This window comes from Diachasmimorpha longicaudata, chromosome 5, assembly GCF_034640455.1.
Source record: "Diachasmimorpha longicaudata isolate KC_UGA_2023 chromosome 5, iyDiaLong2, whole genome shotgun sequence".
NCBI lineage: Eukaryota > Metazoa > Arthropoda > Insecta > Hymenoptera > Braconidae > Diachasmimorpha > Diachasmimorpha longicaudata.
In genome coordinates this window covers 5,858,621-5,868,420 of record NC_087229.1, presented here as the reverse complement: position 1 = coordinate 5,868,420, position 9,800 = coordinate 5,858,621, and the positions used below count along the sequence as shown (strand labels likewise).

Genomic DNA, 9,800 nt, shown 5'->3' with positions numbered 1-9,800 from the left:
GTCAAAGTAGCGTCGCAGGGGGGACGACATCTTGTGGGAAACGCCAGCACTTTTACGTGAGCGTGGGTTGTTCAGTACGAAGAGGGACATGTGGGGAGATTTTGGGAAGTGAAGAAGTTGCTTTACCAAAAAATGGTAAAAGCGATTATGGGTAAAAAATATATCGCGTTGTCTAATTATTCGTTCGTGGAAAATGTGGCACATGAGCTCACTACATACAGATACCCAGATAGGGATCTTCGGACGGTTCCCCTCATAGCGCACAGGGGTAACCACTTGAAGATACCATGTCAGTATAAGGATTCTGCCTGTGGCAGAGAGAGGTCATCACTTATGTTGGATTTTTAATTATTCATTTGAAAATAAATTAGAAATTAACGAAACATTTGGCACAAACCTTGTACAAGCCATAGAATTGATTCGTTTTGCGACGAGAAATGGCCTCTCGGTTATCTACATACGAAACTTTTGGTCGCTGCTAGCTGCCAGAATCGACGGTGGCGCCTCTCAGCGACCGAGTCATTACTAACATTGGTATTGGGCCCCTACTATAGTGGAGATAGATCTCTAGAGGATTCTCTCTGATTCATGACACACATAAAAAAAACAATTCTTTATAACGTTTACAACTGTAGTTTCCATTTGAAAATCATCAACAACCACGAACCGAGATGTTTAAATAATTGCTATTAGTAGTTATTCCTAGTCAGCTTAAATCAGCCCTTGAATAATCGTCAGCTGAAGTCATTATCTCGGTACCAGTTGAATGATGTTCGCGAAAAACTGCCATGAATATGAAAAAAAGTATTTTCCAAAGGGTACGGAACCAGGGGATCTCTGCGAGGAAATGGAAAAAATCTTTCCAAAAACCGGACTGCACTCGTCTGTTGTCGACTATAGGGCCTTCAACAAAATGATGGGCTTAGCCGCTATTGCAGTAATTATTTCCAGCTATTCTATTACCGACTGTTCTATCGTTTTAAACAATTAAATTGCTTCAATCGCACATCAATGGAGAAGAATGATTTCATTTATTTACCTGATTTGTGGAAATCGACTACTGTTTTTTATGAAGTTATAGAAGATTCTTTTCTACGTATGAAATTAATACCCAATTTTATAATTAATCGATTCAAGGCCGATGACGAGAAGAAAGCAATCAACTATTTGGTAGAGTCACATGCGGTTCTTCACCGTCAGCAGGTGAATTTGAGATACAAAAAGACCGAAATCCGTGACAGTTGTGGGTACAGCCATAAGTTCGGAGTGAATGCATCCCACTTCAAATTCAATGTCTACAGCCACGAAGATTCTCAATCCCTGGAGAGTAAGTTAGCTGAAGTACCTCCAGAGTGGTACGTGGTCCAGTTGACACAGCCCTACAAGCCTTATAAGGGATTAGCAGATGCCTCCAATTCAGTTCATCCCCTTCATGTGACTGTTCTGCCCACTGGTCCCAATGCAATAGCACCATTCACTGTCACTCTCCCTGCACCTGACAACAGTATGTACGACCTATGCCAGCATATAAAAGATCTCCTCGATACCAATAAATCGAACCTCCAAGCTGAGTACGACAATCACTACTTGTACTGGAAAATGAGACAGAAGCAGAATGATAGGATGATGACTGCTGTTAAGGAGATGGAGTATAACTGGTTCAGAGAGTGGAGGTTTTTACTCATTGCTGACTCGTTAGAAACTTCAGATATCGCCAGAGAAATGGTTGATATTGTTGATAAACTGGTCGCTGATGATAGTACGTGGTGAGTAATTTTTCGTGTTTAAAAAAATATTCCCCAATTGGATTCATTCAGTCGTTTCGATTATTATCGTTTTTCTTTACTCCAACTTTTTGTGATGGTTTTATTGAATGTCCATCTTCAACCCATCGATTACCTTTTTCCAGCTCTGCCTTATCACCCAAGACTATGTGGCTTCTTCGAAAAGTGGCAACCACTGCTGGATACCTCAGCAAAGTCGAAATAGCAAGACTGATAATAGTGATTCTTCCTGAGAATAAAAAACTAGCCAAGAACTTGATTCTCTCGATCGTCAGTAAATCCAAAATAGCGACGAAACTCCGTCAGTGCAATAGAAAGACAACAGTGTTGATAGTCGATGAGGAAATTGATTACCTTCCCTTGGAGGCAATGGAGATCCTTCAGGATCATCCGGTCACTCGTTTTCCCTCGTTTCACGTGGCCTACGCCATGTTCAAGGAGCACGAGGACTCGATTGTCAAGGGCTGCAAGGTCATCACTATCAACGAGGCAAGTGGAATGAGCATCGTCAATCCCTCGGCCAATCTACCAAAAATGGAGAAGAGGTTGAAGATCTTCATGGATTACTGGCTGCCCAAATGGAAGGCTATATATAACGCTCTTCCTGAGGAAGAGGGGCTCGCCAATGCATTCGTCGATGCTCTTGTCAATCACGAGATCATGATGTATAATGGACATGGCAGTGGCATTCAGTATCTTCCTGGTGAGAAAATTGAAAAACTCAGGGTCAGGGCTGCTGTTTTACTCTTTGGCTGTGGCAGTGTTAGACTTGTGCCCATTGGGGGAAGATTTCCACCTTATGGTGTATCTAATCAGTATCTTACAGCCTGCAGGTGACTTTTTTGTTATTATTTATTATTATTTATCCATTATCACTTTTCAAGTTGATCCTCGGATTGGACGTGTGGTGTTGGGTCTTAAGGTATTAATGCATGAATTAATTAATAAAAGAGAAATAGACTAGATCTTCATTAAATTAATCAATTTTACATATTCCATTCGATCTTAGCCCCTGTACGCTCGGGATGAACTGGGAAGTAACAGATCTGGACACCGACCGAATGACCTCCTGCTTTATCAGCACCTGGATCCCCTCAAAAACCGAAAAGTCCTGGAGTTGTATAGACTTGGAGAAATGGAGTAATGGGACAATCGAATTTAAATCAAATCTCGAAAACTCCAAGAACAATCCTAGCAGCACTCTCAATGGAGTGTTCGAGCCAGAGATGCTCAGAGCTGTTGCCATTTCGAAAAAAGTCTGCCTCCAATTCATGACAAAAGCTGCCATCATCGTCAGAGGACTGCCGCTCAAGGTCAAATGGTAAGAAAAACGTGGCGAACGCAGACTAATTTCCAGAGAATTTTACAAGAAAACTTTACGTACAAAATGAATACTCAGTTTTTAAATTATCCCTCTTTTAACTTTGGGATTAACTAATATTTTTCGATCCTAAGATAAATTTGATGAATTTTACTCTCCCAGATTAAATCGAGTTATAAATGGGTGTACAGGATAAGTAAAAAAAAAATCTTCGGCTTATTTACAAACGGTTAAATTTACGGAATATTACAGATTCTGGCGGGTGTTACAAAAAAATTTATTCTTTATACCCGCAGAAGTAAAATATTACCTTATAACGGTTGTATAAATTTTTATAAGCTATCTCCATGAAAATGTATTATAAAAACCGATTGCAGTTCTTTTGCGCACGATAATATTGAAAAAAATAATATTAAAAAATATACTGCAAGATATTATAATACAATATCTGTGGAGGTTCTCCTGTCATATTATAAATATTGTATTTTATGGTAGTTTCATCAGAGTGAATTTCTTTCAATCAAGAAAATGTCCAATGTATTTTTCAGGAATGAATAGAGTCACATGATGACCTGAGGCTCAGGGACGGAAGTGGCGATACTTTTGTGGGGTAAGACTTGTCCGCCGTTAATGTACAACTCGTCCTGGACAATAACATCTTCACCGAGAACTGTTGTGCCTTCCATTCGTACCCAACGACCCACCACACATCTCCACCCCACGATGCATCTGAAATGAAAATGGAACACACTTGTTTACATATATGAAAAAGAAAAAGTATATGCAATCACCAGTGCAGAAAAGACTGTTTCAACGACTATGAAACGATTTTCGTCATCAGAAAATGAGGAAAAATCTCCCGAAGCAGTTGTCGCTTCGTACGTAATGAAACCCTCTTGTAATATATTTATTCTTAATTTATATTTACTTATGATATATTTTTCAATTCTATTAAATGTTAGCGTATTCTCTAGTCCACCCGTTTTTATAAGGAATTACATTCGGTAGTTCGATGAGAATTCTGAAGTAAGAAGACGTTTATAATTTTTTTATTAATGAAATTTCCCAAGATATTTACGAAATCTTCAATCTCGCGTAAATCTTCAAACTTTAGTATAGTTTAACCACGAAAAAGGTATCTCTTCAGGAAGTCGAACGCATTCTTAAGTGATATTTACCCATCAAGCCAACTGTGTTCTCTGATCGTAGCTGATTTGAGGATAGTGCAGCGTTTAACACAACATCCGTCAGCCAAAACCACCCCAGGACCAATAGTAACATTAGGGCCAATCCTACAATTTTTCCCAATCACTGCTGTTGGATCCACAAGGACATTGCCAACAACTCCTTCACCAGAGTACAACTTCTCGGGTTGTTTCTGCCTCAGTGAGGTCAAGTACAGGCACATACCTGCCACGATAAATTGTAAAAACGTGATTGTTAGGTATTTTTCAATAAAAAAAACATTCTAACCACATTTAGGATTATTTAAGGTGTAAAGCATTATTTTGTGAATAAATGATTTGGTAAATAATTTTTATTTGTTCTTCTACCTTTGAGGAAGTCTTTGGGCTGACCCACGTCCATCCAGAAACCCGGGAGCTCCATGGCGTACAGAGCATTGTCGCTGGCCATCCCTGGAAACACCTCTTTCTCGATACTCGTTGGTTTCAGCTGAATTCTGTTTAGTATGCTGGGATTGAATATATAAATTCCTGCAGAAACATAAACAAAAAATTATTGAATATTGGGGAAAAAATATTCTTGAGAATCTGCTGCATTCCAAAAACGATGGCACCGATACAACTAAATTTATGAACATGCACTTATTTTCTGAAAATATTATTTTTGAACGCTTCGTGACATTCTACAGTTCAAAATAATTAAAGAATCATTAAGAAGACATTAGTTTTATGAGGCCATTTTGTCAATCACCTGCGTTAATTTTATTAGAGACGAATTCCTGTGGCTTTTCAATGAAGCTCTCAATCCTTCCCTCTTTGTTGTAAAGAACAACCCCATATTTGGATGGCTCCTCTACTTTTGTTACGACAATTGTTCCCTCACCCCCGTGTGATTTGTGAAATTGCAACAACTGTTTGAATGGGAAATCACAGATGATGTCTGAGTTGAGGACGAAAAAGGGCTCGTCAGTGTTGGATAATATGTCTTTTGCGAGAGCTAGTGGACCAGCCGTACCTAGCGGCTCTTTCTCGTGGGAGAAAATGAGATTGACTCCCAATTTTTCAGCCTCCGCTGACAACTCTTTCTCCATCTGCTCAGCGCGATAAGAGACTGCCAGAATAATCTCAGTCACGTTTGATGCAACCTGGAGACGAAGATGGAAATCAAAGTACCTCTTTTGTGCAACGGTTCCTAGATAACATTATTTATTTATTGCCTTCATTATCTGAAGCATGTGAATGAGGAAAACAAAACGAGAGAATATTTTTGTTGACAAGTAAATGCTTCATAAACCTCAGATTTTCTTCGAAATCCACTCATATTCTACTTCTTGAAGAGCTCAGAACCTCTCAGATTGGGTAATAAAAAAATATGAAGACACATTTCTGATTGGGTATTGAATTCTGGACAAAAAATAATTATTGACATTTTCCTGAAAATTTACTCGGTTCGGAGATATCCCCAAAAATCCGAACCCCCTTGCTTTCGAAAACAATAGTAAAATTCTCCCTGGAAAACTCACCAGAGCCTCAAACTGATGTAACAACATAGGTTTATTCGCGAACTCCACGAGTGGCTTTGGTCTGCTGAGTGTCAAAGGGCGTAATCTCGTCCCATAGCCCCCTACAAGAATAAGCGCCCGCAAAGTTCCCATTTTCTTCCTCTTCTCCGGCATTTGTTGTTTCGAATGACTCCAACAATCCAGCTAAACAATCATCCCCCGCGGCACTACAGAAATAAAATTCACTCCCTGGAATAATTCCTGTTGGCTCGTAATTTACAATTAGTCAACTGCCCGAAAACACTATGAAATAATCCCATCTTCATTCCAAATTAATGAGTGGATCTTCTCACCTCAGTATTCTCTACAGAATGGCACTGACGCCTGCACTTATCACTCCTAATTGTTGATTACACCGTCACCCATGCCACGTAGTTGAAATTATTGTTTACTGCCTATCAGAGACTTTCTGATTCTGGATGCCAAAATAACCTCAAATTACCGACAAATCAGACGAAAGAGAAAAAAGTAAACATAACTTGTGAGCTGTAACCGGTATCCCTCAGAGTGCAGCAGCTCCTCATACCGCCAAAAATAATCAAAAACAACGTCTAGGAAGTGAGAGATGACCCAGGAACTTCTCCGAATCCTCCACTATTTTTCATAAACATCGTCAAACAAACCATGAATAAACAAACGTTTGGGTATCTCGTGGTCTGGCGATTGTTGTCCGTGTACATTGTTCAGACCAGTGATGTGCCTGACGAGTACTGGCAGTCCCTGGAGGTTGCTCACAAACTAGCTTTCGGGTATGGACACCTCACGTGGGAGTGGAGGCACGGAATCAGAAGCTATATCTACCCCTTCTTAATTTCCATTCTGTATAAAATCCTGGAACTTGTGGGGTTGGATTCCGCTGGAATTCTGATTAATGCGCCGAGGGTGTGCCAAGCAGTGCTCAGTGCATATGCAGATTATAGGTGATATTGCTTTCTAATTTATAGAACTTATTGATCCTTTGTCGAACTGACGAAAAATGACGCTTTGGATTTTTAAAATGTAATACTCTTTTCATATTGAAAAGTGTAGACTGAATTTATTGCAAAGTCATCAACATCTACTAAATATTCAGCATTTGGTAAAAACCTTTTGATTCAACATCCACTTGCTCCAACCGAGAGTAGGATAGAGTCCTTGGCTGTCGAGTCAATGAAAAAATAGTCCCCCTATAAAAAAACAAGATTCAACAAAAAAAATTATCGCCCTCCAGGTTCTACTTATGGACGAACAGCACATGGTCGACATTCGTCCTGACTCTGAACTGGTTTTGGTACTACTGCGCCACGCGAACCTTGACGAACACGGTGGAAACAGCCCTCACCATAATAGCCCTGTCGAGCTTCCCCTGGAGGGACTCCAAGCGCCCAGAGACCTCCTACTTCCTCTGGATCGTCGGAATCACTTGCGCCATAAGGCCCACCATGGCTATAACCTGGATGCCCCTTTGTGTGTACCACCTCGTCACCACCTCAAAAACCATCACCCAAGTACTCCTACAGTATTTGATCATCGGCCTTACAACTTTGGGGTACTCCATCGCAATCGACACCTACTGCTACAAACGTCTAGTCCTGACTCAGTGGGAATTCTTCAAGGTTAATGTTATGAACAACATAGCTGGATTCTATGGGACTCACAGCATCCTCTGGTACTTCACATCAGCACTTCCAGTCCTCCTTGGAATTTATGTGATTTATTTCGTCATTGCTACGTACCAAGTCCTGAAGCATTACAAAGTGAATTCAAGGGAATTTATTCTACTCCTGACCATCTTCTGGACAATTTCAGTTTATTCTCTCCTAGATCACAAGGAATTCCGGTTCATTCTCCCGATTCTCCCCATGATTATCTTCATCTGCACCTGCACTAAAGCCCCAGAGGCCTTGAAATCCGCTCACACCTTAAAGAGGATCTTCATTGGGGTCTTTGTCCTGACGAATTTGATACCCCTGTCGTATTTCAGTTTCATACACCAACGAGGAACTCTGGAGGTAATGAAGGTCTTGAGGCAGGAGTTGGGGAGACTGGAGGGTAGTTATGCCAGACATGGGGTAGATGCCATGTTTCTAACTCCGTGTCATGCCCTTCCGTTATACAGTCATCTTCACAGAAATCTTACCACGAAGTTCTTGGGGTGTGAACCGAATTTACGGGGTGAGGAGAATTATGTGGACGAGGCTGAGGAGTTTTTTGGAGATCCCATGGGCTGGATTGATAGGACTTTTGGGAATGACAAGGGCTGGGAAGAGGAGGACGTGTTGCCTGCATTTGTGGTGTTGTTTGATAATGTTGAGAAGAGGATTCAGAGGTTTCTGGCGTTCTATGAGCTTATTGTGAGGAGGTGGAACACACATGTCAGTCAGGGTAATCATGGGAACTATATTGAAGTTTATAGGCTTAAGTCGTTGGGGGATTTAAAGAGGTAGGGAGCCTGTGAGACTGATGGGTTCAGAATAATTGTCTAGATTTTTAATGAACATCTTTGTGAATTTAGCAGATTGCGTCATATTCTTCAGTGAACCTATTAGTCTTAGGAGATTGAACAAATGTAATTTGATGGACTGAAGGTCTGTTGAATTAGTTTATGAACGTAGTTCCCTGGGAGTAATTGAAATGAGCTACGGAACTGTAAATAATTAGAAGAAAATATTGCCTGAAGAACTCATAAATTAGTAACTTTAGAAATATTAAGCACGTTCTCATGAACCGACGAATTTTGTGATGTTCGAACAAATATCATCATGAACATCTAATAGGGGAGAGATGGCCAGCTAGTAGGTTCATCGAAAAACACCAGCAGATATTTTTTATTACTATGTTCAACTACCAAAAAATGACGTTTCGACTAGTCACAACCACTACTGTCTCAGATATTTATATTTGGGAAAAAATATGCACTTGTCTCAATTTTATCAATTGAAATATTGTAAGACTGCGCGCGCACATGCGGCCATTATTGTTGTGGCCCAGATAATGTAAACATTAGTCACGAGCTCACGCAGCGATGCTCAGGTCACAAAAACGAATAAGAAAGTACAAATAAATTTGATTAATTGTTATCCACTGTTGAAATCACTAAATCCTTACCTTCGTTAAAAGAGGAGACAATAAAAATGAAGGAGAATGTCACAGAGATCTGCGAGAAGCTGGACAATCTCCTGCTCCATACCCTGGACCTGATGGAGGAGAAGGTGGTGACGACAATTCAACTGGAAAATCATCTCCGCGATGGACACCTGGAGCTGGCGAAAGCGAGGTACATACAGGGCAAGGAGACTGTGGGAATGCTCCGAGTGCCCCAGGACACGCCGATAACCTCCCTCTTCGATCTGGAGACGTCCTATCCAGAGCACAATGAGGACGAGACCGAGTTGAACACCTCTTCCCTTCCTCGATTCTCGATTAACCTGAAAGATAAGGAGGAGATCAATAAAATTCAGGATCCTCTGAAGTGGTTTGGCGTTCTTGTCCCTCAGAGCCTGAAAACTGCCCAGAAACGCTTCCAGGAATCACTTTACCTATCCGCCCGGATCAGTGACATTGGGGCTGAGCTTAATGTCATCTCCAAGGACTTTGAAGCCTCTAAAGAAGTCAAAAATCAGCTGGTGAGGAATAGTGAGGGAGAGAGTGATAGGATTGCGAAGCTGCAGGGGGAAAATTAAATAGTAAGATAGAATTTACAAAACATAAATTTAATGAACTGCTGGAAAGGTTCTTAAAGATTTTTTTAATGAACCTATTGGGAGACCTATTCGAGGAACCTATTCGAAGATTATTGTGAATATATGTAGGTCGCCTCTGGAATTCATCGATGATCTTTATACAGATCAGAATGAGGCGGGGAATAAAAATCCTAGGATCATATTTATTGCTGAACATGTTTTTCTTATGAACCTACTAGATAGACCTTTAGATAGACGATTAGTAAAACCTCCTGAGCTACGTGCAA

The 9,800-nt window shown here is 40.6% G+C and overlaps 4 protein-coding genes across 6 annotated transcripts; 3 read left to right on the top strand and 1 right to left on the bottom strand.

The window, feature by feature from the left end:
- The first annotated feature begins 579 nt into the window (after positions 1-579).
- On the top strand, positions 580-4,639 carry LOC135162857 (separin). 3 transcript variants are annotated; one of them, XR_010299027.1, is made up of 6 exons: positions 581-937; positions 1,138-1,766; positions 1,910-2,617; positions 2,794-3,105; positions 3,654-3,983; positions 4,253-4,639. XR_010299027.1 is itself a non-coding variant. In XM_064121772.1 (5 exons), exons 1-5 carry the CDS (start codon positions 767-769, stop codon positions 2,926-2,928), a joined length of 1,551 nt encoding a protein of 516 aa, XP_063977842.1. In that variant the 5' UTR covers positions 580-766; the 3' UTR covers positions 2,929-3,069. The 3 variants fall into 3 exon arrangements, 2 of the variants coding, with proteins under 2 accessions (XP_063977842.1, XP_063977841.1); XM_064121772.1 differs by lacking the exons at positions 3,654-3,983; positions 4,253-4,639 and adding an exon at positions 2,669-2,706 and having other exon boundaries at positions 580-937; positions 1,910-2,487; positions 2,794-3,069; XM_064121771.1 differs by having other exon boundaries at positions 3,654-4,639.
- LOC135162862 (mannose-1-phosphate guanyltransferase beta) lies at positions 3,322-6,283 on the bottom strand. Its single transcript, XM_064121776.1, has 6 exons — positions 6,145-6,283; positions 5,813-6,018; positions 5,041-5,434; positions 4,659-4,820; positions 4,284-4,515; positions 3,322-3,834 (listed from the first exon to the last, which is right to left on the bottom strand). Exons 2-6 carry the CDS (start codon positions 5,963-5,965, stop codon positions 3,666-3,668), a joined length of 1,110 nt encoding a protein of 369 aa, XP_063977846.1. The 5' UTR covers positions 5,966-6,018; positions 6,145-6,283; the 3' UTR covers positions 3,322-3,665.
- Positions 6,284-6,475: 192 nt separating this feature from the next.
- On the top strand, positions 6,476-8,624 carry LOC135162860 (GPI mannosyltransferase 3). The gene is made up of 2 exons (XM_064121774.1): positions 6,476-6,771; positions 7,062-8,624. The coding sequence occupies exons 1-2, from the start codon at positions 6,476-6,478 to the stop codon at positions 8,275-8,277; spliced, it is 1,512 nt and encodes a 503-aa protein (XP_063977844.1). The 3' UTR covers positions 8,278-8,624.
- A 196-nt stretch (positions 8,625-8,820) lies between these two features.
- LOC135162865 (coiled-coil domain-containing protein 115-like) lies at positions 8,821-9,715 on the top strand. Its single transcript, XM_064121781.1, has one exon. It carries the CDS (start codon positions 8,965-8,967, stop codon positions 9,511-9,513), a length of 549 nt encoding a protein of 182 aa, XP_063977851.1. The 5' UTR covers positions 8,821-8,964; the 3' UTR covers positions 9,514-9,715.
- The last annotated feature ends 85 nt before the right edge of the window (positions 9,716-9,800 follow it).

Excerpts from the sequence above, each read along its gene's own strand:
- LOC135162865 (XM_064121781.1), top strand. The coding sequence starts at position 8,965 with ATGAAGGAGAATGTCACAGAGATCTGCGAGAAGCTGGACAATCTCCTG.
- LOC135162860 (XM_064121774.1), top strand. The coding sequence starts at position 6,476 with ATGAATAAACAAACGTTTGGGTATCTCGTGGTCTGGCGATTGTTGTCC. Across the intron at positions 6,772-7,061 it reads AGTGCATATGCAGATTATAG|GTTCTACTTATGGACGAACA; the intron begins GTGATATTGCTT and ends ATCGCCCTCCAG.
- LOC135162857 (XM_064121771.1), top strand. The coding sequence starts at position 767 with ATGATGTTCGCGAAAAACTGCCATGAATATGAAAAAAAGTATTTTCCA. Across the intron at positions 938-1,137 it reads TGGGCTTAGCCGCTATTGCA|GCCGATGACGAGAAGAAAGC; the intron begins GTAATTATTTCC and ends AATCGATTCAAG. Across the intron at positions 2,618-2,793 it reads CAGTATCTTACAGCCTGCAG|CCCCTGTACGCTCGGGATGA; the intron begins GTGACTTTTTTG and ends ATTCGATCTTAG.
- LOC135162862 (XM_064121776.1), bottom strand. The coding sequence starts at position 5,965 with ATGCCGGAGAAGAGGAAGAAAATGGGAACTTTGCGGGCGCTTATTCTT. Across the intron at positions 4,821-5,040 it reads CTCTAATAAAATTAACGCAG|GAATTTATATATTCAATCCC; the intron begins GTGATTGACAAA and ends ATGTTTCTGCAG. Across the intron at positions 3,835-4,283 it reads GAACACAGTTGGCTTGATGG|ATGCATCGTGGGGTGGAGAT; the intron begins GTAAATATCACT and ends TTTTCATTTCAG.